At 44.1% G+C, this 8985-nt stretch overlaps 1 protein-coding gene across 1 annotated transcript; it reads left to right on the top strand.

Moving 5' to 3' along the window:
* The first annotated feature begins 6480 nt into the window (after window positions 1–6480).
* LOC117272243 (7-alpha-hydroxycholest-4-en-3-one 12-alpha-hydroxylase-like) lies at window positions 6481–8207 on the top strand. The gene has a single exon (XM_033651054.2). The coding sequence runs from the start codon at window positions 6545–6547 to the stop codon at window positions 8075–8077; it is 1533 nt and encodes a 510-aa protein (XP_033506945.2). The 5' UTR covers window positions 6481–6544; the 3' UTR covers window positions 8078–8207.
* Window positions 8208–8985: the final 778 nt, after the last annotated feature.

Raw genomic sequence — 8985 nt, 5'->3', positions numbered from 1 at the left:
GGATGAGCAACAAGGAGTGTTTGTATTGCAGAAGGAGTGGACATTTTATTGCCTCCTGCACAGCCCGGCCAAAAGATTAGGCTCTCCAGCAGGTGAGGAGCTGCTGGTGAGCCAAACCACCTCCTCTGTGTTTCCCCAGCGGGTGCAGGTTCCCGCTTCTCTGGATTCTCCCTCTGGACCTTTTTCCCTGATGGCCCTAATTGACTCTGGTGCGGAGGACAACCTTTTGGACGCTTCTGTGGCAGCCCGGCTTAACCTCCAGCTAGAGCTCTTGGAAAACCCCATCAATGTGCGAGCTCTGAACGGAACGCTCCTGGACAGAGTCACACACCAAACTGGTCCCCTCCAGCTTCTTCTGTCAGGTAACCATAGAGAATATGTCACTTTGAAAATTTTTCACTCACCCTCAGCACCGATAGTCTTAGGCTACCCATGGCTAAAACTGCACAACCCTCACATTGACTGGTCCCTAGGTAAAATAGTTAACTGGTCCATCAAGTGTCATCAGACTTGCCTACAGTCAGCTCTCCCTCCCGCTCCTGTTACATCGCTTCCTGTGAACAAGACACCTCCCAGTCTCACCAATGTTCCCTCGACATATCATGACCTGATTCCAGTGTTCAGTAAAGATCATGCACTATCTCTGCCCCCACACCGACCCTATGATTGTGCCATTGACTTAATCCCAGGTGCTCCTCTGCCCACCAGCCGTCTCTACAACCTTTCCCGTCCAGAGAGGGAAGCCATGGAGACATACATAATACATAAAGGACTCCTTAGCCGCTGGTATCATCAGGCCCTCCTCGTCTCCCCTGGGTGCTGGCTTCTTCTTCGTTAAGAAGAGAGACGCCACCCTCCGGCCTTGCATTGACTTTAGAGGACTCAACAACATCACCATAAAAAATAAATACCCTCTCCCCCTCCTGATTTCAGCGTTCGAGCCATTACATGGAGCCACCATCTTTTCCAAGCTTGACCTCCGCAATGCCTACCACCTGGTGAGAATTAGGGAGGGGGACGAGTGGAAAACTGCCTTCAACACACCCCTGGGTCACTTCGAGTACAGAGTCATGCCTTTTGGACTCACTAACGCCCCCGCTGTTTTTCAAGCCCTCATCAATGATGTGCTCAGAGACTTCCTCAACCGGTTTGTGTTCGTGTACCTGGATGACATCCTCATCTTCTCGCGTTCCCTGGAGGAACACGTCACCCATGTCCGCCAAGTCCTTCAGCGGCTCCTGGAGAACAGACTCTCTGAAAAATGTGAGTTCCACGTTCCTTCTGTCAAGTTTTTGGGCTTTGTCATTGGTTGTGGGCAGGTGAAGGCGGATCCAGAGAAAATCAAGGCAATGGTGGAATGGCCGGTCCCCTCCTCCATCAAGCAGCTTCAGAGGTTCCTTGGCTTCTCCAACTTCTACCGCCGCTTCATCCGCAATTACAGCAGCCTGGCAGCACCACTCACGAGACTCACCTCTTAGAAGACCCCTTTTCGCTGGACCCCTGAAGCTGAGACAGCTTTTAACACCCTCAAAGAACGCTTCACCTCAGCCCCCATCCTGGTCCAACCCAATCCTTCTCTGCAGTTCATCCTAGAGGTGGACGCCTCTGATGTTGGAGTAGGAGCCGTCCTCTCCCAGCACTCCCCCAGCGACCAGAAACTTCACCCCTGCGCCTTCTTCTCCAAAAAACTTTCGCCAGCAGAGAGGAATTATGATGTGGGAAACCGTGAACTGTTAGCCATCAAACTAGCACTCGAGGAATGGAGACACTGGCTCGAGGGGGCAGAACTTCCCTTTCTGGTTTGGACAGATCACAAAAACCTTGCATACATTCAGACAGCCAAGACATTAAACTCTCGCCAAGCCCGCTGGGCTCTGTTTTTTGACCATTTCCAGTTCTCTATCTCCTACAGGCCCGGGTCCAAAAACACCAAACCAGATGCTCTCTCCAGACAGTTTTCTTCTGAAGAAGAAGCCCCCTTGAGTCCAGCCCCCATTGTGCCGTCATCCCTGGTGGTTGGAGCTGTAAGCTGGGACATCGAAGCGAGGGTCCAAGAAGCCCAAGAGGCCGAGCCGGACCCCGGTGGTGGACCCCCTGATAGACTGTTCGTCCCAGCCTCTATTAAATCCCAAGTCCTGCAGTGGGGGCACGCATCCCGTGTTGCCTGCCACCCTGGTGTCTCTCGAACTCTCAAGCTCCTCCAGCAACACTTTTGGTGGCCTAACATGGAGAACGACACCAGAGAGTTTGTGGCAGCCTGTCAGGTGTGTGCTCGTGGGAAGACATCCAACCGCCCCCCTGCCGGCCTCCTTCATCCTCTTCCGGTTCCCACTCGTCCTTGGTCCCACATAGCCTTGGACTTCGTCACCGGTCTCCCTCCATCCCGAGGTAACACTGTCATACTCACCATTGTTGACCGTTTTTCCAAATCTGTTCACTTCGTCCCTCTTCAGAAACTCCCCTCCGCCAGAGAGACCGCCAACCTACTGGTCACTCACGTGTTCCGGCTTCATGGTATCCCTGCCGACATCGTTTCGGACCGTGGACCCCAGTTCACTTCCCAGGTGTGGAAAGCCTTTTGTAATGCGTTAGGTGCTACTGTCAGTCTCTCTTCGGGTTTTCATCCCCAGACGAACGGGCAGGCGGAGCGGGCCAACCAAGACCTGGAGATGACTCTGAGATGTGTGGCAGCCAAGGACCCCTCCCTTTGGAGTGACCATCTCACCTGGGTGGAGTACGCTCACAACTCCCTCTCGAGTACTGCCACTGGTATGACGCCTTTTGAATGCGCTTTGGGGTATCTGCCTCCTCTTTTCCCCGTCCAGGAGTCTGACATCGCAGTCCCATCCGTTCAAGCCCACCTTCGGCGTTGTAGACGTATTTGGAAGGAGGCCCGCTCAGCCCTGCTCCGTTCTGCAGAGACCAACCGGCGCATTGCAGACAGCCACCGAGTTCCTGCTCCTGCCTACACTCCCGGACAGCAGGTTTGGCTCTCTAGCAGGAATATTCCACTTAAGACTGAATCTAGGAAACTGGCTCCTCGCTTCATTGGTCCCTTTGAAGTTCTGTCTATAATCAATCCTGTTTCTGTGAAATTGAGACTCCCCAGGACCATGACGATCCACCCTGTATTCCATGTTTCTCAGCTAAAGCCCGTCCAGGACAGTCCACTTTGTCCTCCGGCATTATGTGTTCAGCCGATGCTCATGACAGTTTAGAAAATGTTGAAATATTGTATGGATTGGCTACAACAGATCATATCCCTGTTTCCATGATGTTAAATGTTGGTAGTCTACCTGAATGTAACAGTATTAATAACCATGAGCAGAGTGGGAAATTAGACTGGATGAGCCTTACAGGTGATGACCTTAGACATTACAGGTCACTGACTGATTATAGCCTTAATGACATTGATCTACCAATTGAGGCTATAATATGTGGTAACATTAGCTGTAAGAACCAAAAACACAATAAGGATCTGTGTATCATGTATGAAACCACTGTGAAGTGTCTAGTTAATGGCAGGAAATCATTCTGTCAAAAAAGGGTTAAACATAATATAAGGCCTGGGTGGAATGAATATGTGCGTGAATTACATGCGGAAGCTAAAGAAGCCTTCGATAACTGGGTGACATCTGGAAGGCATGGCATGGCCCAGAGTGCGAAAGAAAGAAACTGGCGAATGCTAGATTTAAGTATGCCGTACGATTTATAAAAAGAAATGAGGATGCAATGAGGTCTAATTCAATGGCCAAAAAGCTTCAGCAGAATAAAACATATGAATTTTGGAAGGAAGTTAAAGCTGTTAACAACAACAAGATGCCTCTACCATCTAGCATCTCTGGTATAACTGGATCTGAGAATGTTGCTGAGCTATGGAGGAAACATTATTGTGATATTTTTAATTGTGTTAGAGGTGATGCATTTATTGTTGGAGATGTTCCTCACCATGATGGTGTGGTTATTAGACCAGATGAGGTATTGTATGCTATAGAAAAATTATCTCTGAATAAAGCATGTGGCCTTGATCAAATAGCGGCAGAGCATCTAAAATATTCGAGCAGTAGAGTCTCAGTGTTGCTTGCTTTATGTTTTACTGGATTATTAATGCATGGAATGCTACCAGACTCTATGCTTGCTGTAGTATTAGTACCTGTTGTCAAAGACAAAACTGGAAAGATATCTAGCCTAGAAAATTATAGACCCATTGCTTTGGCAAGTGTATTTCCACAGTGCAGGAGCAAAGTCTTTTGGAGAGACTCCAACAATATATAATTACCACTGACAACCAGTTCGGTTTTAAAAGTAAGCACGGCACAGATTTTTGTATTTATGCACTGAAAGAGATGGTTAGTATGTATAGAAGAAAAAAAATATTACAATGTTTTTATGTTTCTTGGATGCATCCAGAGCGTTTGACAGAGTCAATCATGGAGAGCTATTTGCCAAACTTCAGGAGCGAGGGGTTCCACCTTATATAATAAGAATATTACAGGTGTACTGGTATACACATCAAACAATGCATGCTTGATGGGGTACAAGTACATCTGCACCTTTCCTAGTGACCAATGGTGTGAGACAAGGAGGAATTTTATCACCTGTACTCTTCAATCTGTATATGGATGATCTGTCTAGACAGCTAAACCAGTGTAGAGCTGAATGTATGGTGGGAGAGAGGCTTATCAGTCACCTGGTATATGCTGACGATCTGGTCATTATGTGTCCCTCTAGTGTCAGGAAGTCAAACTTTCCTTCCTTTGTTCTAGCAGACAAAGTGCTTGGAGTTGTGAACAAATTTAGATATCTTGGCCACATAATCAGAGATGATTTATGTGATGATGATGATGATGATGATGATGACATCTAGTGTCAGTGCTGCAAACTCTATGCACAAGCCAACATGCTTGCACGAAAATTTAATAAGTCTACTGATGATGTCAAGATAGCTTTGTTTAGGTCATATTGTACTTCACTGTATACTGCACACCTGTGGTGCAGGTACAGTGCTGCAAAAATGAAAAAAATCCAGGTGGCATATAATGATGCGTTTAGGATTTTACTCAGGCATCCAAGATGGACAAGTGCAAGCCATATGTTTGTAAGGAGTGATGTGCCCACTTTTCATGCTGTTCTTAGAAGGTTTATTTACAGTTTTATGTGTCGACTTAGCCAGTCAAAGAATGGAGTCATTATGGCCCTAGCGGTGCCTGCACAAAGTGACACAAAATATTTGTCATACTGCTGGAACCACTGGAATAGATGCCTGTATGTGTTTTAAACCTACTTGTTGTGTTGTTTTTATTGTATTGTCTGTGTTTTTTGTATGTATTTTATATGGACTTGAGTCTGGAATAAAGTTTATCCATTTCTGCTGCTGCTGGCCCCCTCACAGACTGTAGGCTGAGTAGTCAAGTCAAGTCAAGTCAAATTTATTTATATAGCACATTTCATACGGCAGGCGTAAACTCAGTGTGCTTAAAAGCAAGTAAAAATCATATAAGATAAAATATATAACATTACATTAACATTACAAATGTAAAGCAAATATGATAAAACATAAAATAAGATACATATATAAAAACGTTTAAGACAGCATAAAAATAAGATGTTGAGAAGGTATTACAATAAGAGAGTAGGGTAAGAATGTATTATTATTATTGTTAAAAGAAATAATAATACTGTTTCTAAAAAGAAGGTTTTACCCATTAACCTAACTAAAAGCTTGCGAAAAAAGATGTTTTTAGTCTGCTTTTAAAGGAAGACACTGTTGTAACAGACCTGAGTTCATGTGGTAGAGAATTCCAAAGAGTAGGACCATAATGGCTGAAGGCACCATGAGCTGATTTAGTATTTATTCTTGGTATGGTGAGGAGACCTTTATTTGATGATCTCAAGGGTCTTTCTGGTGTGTATTCAACATCCCAGCATTATTCTGACGTCTTTAACATGCACAAATACATTATTTAAAAAACAAAAAATGTTCCTTTAGGTGTGGAAATTCATTTAACTTCTCACTGGCAATATTAGAATATTTGGTTTTCAAAGTATAAATAACCGAATACAATTTAAAACCGCATTTTCCAGCACTTAGCAAAAAAACCTTAAGTGCAGAAAATAATGGCCTTTTGTTAATGAAATACAGTTTACAGTTGAGTCACAGTGGGTGTGATTTCCTAATCAGAAAGTTTCACATGATTTTTATCTCTTAACATTATCTCTCTCTGTTTATCTGACTATGTTGACAGTTACTAGGTAAAAAGATGTTACAATGTGGGCTGTTTGCAGACATGTTCATAAAAATACCTATGATTTAGTTATGTTCCATACAGAAAACCATGTGCTTGATCTGTTGTTACACAGGGAAAGTGGTACCTTGTGTTACTTACTAGCAATTTTACTGTTTCCTGCTAAACTAGTAAAATATTGAATTGTCAGTTCCAGGAATGTTGGAACCGATCCCACAAGGAGAGGAGCAAAGTCTGTTTATCATGCAGGATGTGGACCTTAACTTTACATCTCTGTTTGGCTGTCAGAGGAATCAGTCATGGGACTGCTGCTGCCAATCCTTCTTGGCTTTCTTGCCGCTCTGATTGGAGGGCTGTACGTTCTCGGGGTGTTTCGACAGTGGCGACCAGGAGAACCCCCTTTGGATAAGGGGCTGATACCCTGGCTGGGTCATGTCTTAGAGTTTCGCAGGAACACGTTCAAGTTCCTACAGAGGATGAAGCAAAAGCATGGTGATGTGTTTACAGTACAGCTGGGAGGGTTTTATATTACGTTTCTGCAGGATCCTCTATCATTTGGGGCACTTGTTAAGGAGAGTCGAGAAAAACTGGACTTTATCAAGTTTATTCAGCATTTGGTGCGCAGAGTGTTTGGTTACTCACCTATAGAAAATGATCACCAGATTCTCCAGATGTCCAGCAACAAGCACCTCGAGGGAGATGGCCTGGAAATAATGACACAAGCCATGATGAAGAATTTGCAGAACCTGATGTTGTACAACATCGGCTCAGCTGCAGACCAAAGAACCTGGATGGAGGATGGACTGTTTATGTACAGCTACAATATTGTTTTTAGGGCTGGCTACCTATCTCTGTATGGCAATGAGCCACATAAGTCAGAAGGAAATGAAGACAAAGCCAAACAGAAAGACAGAGCAGAATCAGACGCCTTATTTCGCGAGTTTCGTAAATATGACCAACTCTTTCCCAACCTGGCTTATGGGGTCCTGACACCAAGGGAAAGACTGGAAGTGAAGAGGCTGCTGAGATCCTTCTGGAACACTCTGTCAGTGCAGAAAGTGAGGACCAAGGATAACATCAGTCGCTGGGTTTGGGACATACAGCAGACCAAACAGGAGTTGGGTATGACTGAGTCAATGATAACCAGGTACATGTTTGTACTTCTTTGGGCCTCTCAGGGCAACACAGGGCCTTCTGCATTCTGGCTGCTCCTCTTCCTCATGAAACACCCAGAAGCCATGACAGCAGTGAAGGAAGAGGTAGACAACGTTCTGAAGGAATTTGGTCAACAAGTCAAATGTGATGGTCCTTTAATTAACCTGACACGTGAGATGCTGATGAAAACACCCATCCTGGACAGTGCTGTGGAAGAGACCCTCCGACTCACTGCTGCACCCCTGCTCACCAGAGCAGTGCTTCAGGATATGACTGTCAAGATGGCTGATGGGCGTGAGTACTTCATTCGCAAGGGTGACAGAATGGCAGTCTTTCCTTACATTGCTCACATTGACCCAGAGATCCACCCTGACCCACATTCATTCAGATATGACCGCTTCCTCAATCCAGATGGGAGCAAGAAAACTGATTTTTACAAAGCAGGGAAAAAGATGAAGTATTACAGCATGCCCTGGGGTGCTGGGGTCTCCATGTGTCCTGGGCGTTTCTTTGCCACCAATGAGCTGAAACAGTTTGCTTTCCTCATGCTGGTTTATTTTGAGTTTGAGCTGAAGAATCCTGATGAGAAGATACCTGAAATTGACTACAGGCGATGGGGCTTTGGATCGATGCAACCCAACAGAGACGTCCAGTTTCGATACAGACTCATATATTAAACCAATTATTTTCATTTTCTTATAAAATATCCTTGATTTTGATCACCCCTGTAAGCATTCATTTGAAAATTATTTTTTAATCTTGAAATCAGTGTTTTTTTTATTTTCATATGATGTGATAAGCACATTTTGGATGTGGCTTCAAAACTTAGGGCCCTGTTCAGGTTATTCTGATGCATTGTACATACATTTACCCATTTGATTTATGTTTATGTTTTATGTTTATTTCATTTAGACAAGGATAGTGCACATTAATGAACATGATCACTTAAGTCACATAAATGTGCCAGATTTAGCCATACAGGTAAATTTTCATCTGCAGTCCCTGGCAGGTTGATGGTGTAAGTGTATATAAGAAAAAGACAAAATAACATACAAAAGCACATAAGCACAGATAAAAGCAGATTGATGACATGTCCGTAGAAGGGCACCTGAGCACAGAGCAGCATATAACTATAGACAAAAGCACATAACAAGGCACATAGGCAAAATCAAAAACACATAAGCGCTATTAATATAAACAATGACCTAACCATATAACTTTAAACATTAAAAACATACTATACAAAAGTACAGCATAAAACACAACATAGACCAAAGCACATGGCAACAAACAAACACACAAGAGCAAAAAACATAAGCAAGGACAACAGCACACAAGCACAATTAGCAAGACAGTGACATCACCATAAAACCAAAGCACATTAAGAAAAACGTACTATACGAAAGCACATAAGCTCCAACAGACAGTAATGAAATAAGGACTTACCCACTAAAGAAGAATAGCTTTAGATACTAACATTTTGAGTGTTGGAGACTAGTTAACATTGCTTGTTGCATCCCATTACATGTCTATAGATGGGTGAGAACTGAAAAAAAAAGTAGCAGAGATGCCAATGCTTTGTTAA

Source organism: Epinephelus lanceolatus, chromosome 12, assembly GCF_041903045.1.
Source record: "Epinephelus lanceolatus isolate andai-2023 chromosome 12, ASM4190304v1, whole genome shotgun sequence".
Lineage (NCBI taxonomy): Eukaryota > Metazoa > Chordata > Actinopteri > Perciformes > Serranidae > Epinephelus > Epinephelus lanceolatus.
The sequence above is the reverse complement of the archived record's forward strand: the minus strand, read 5'-3'. Positions and strand labels throughout refer to the sequence as shown.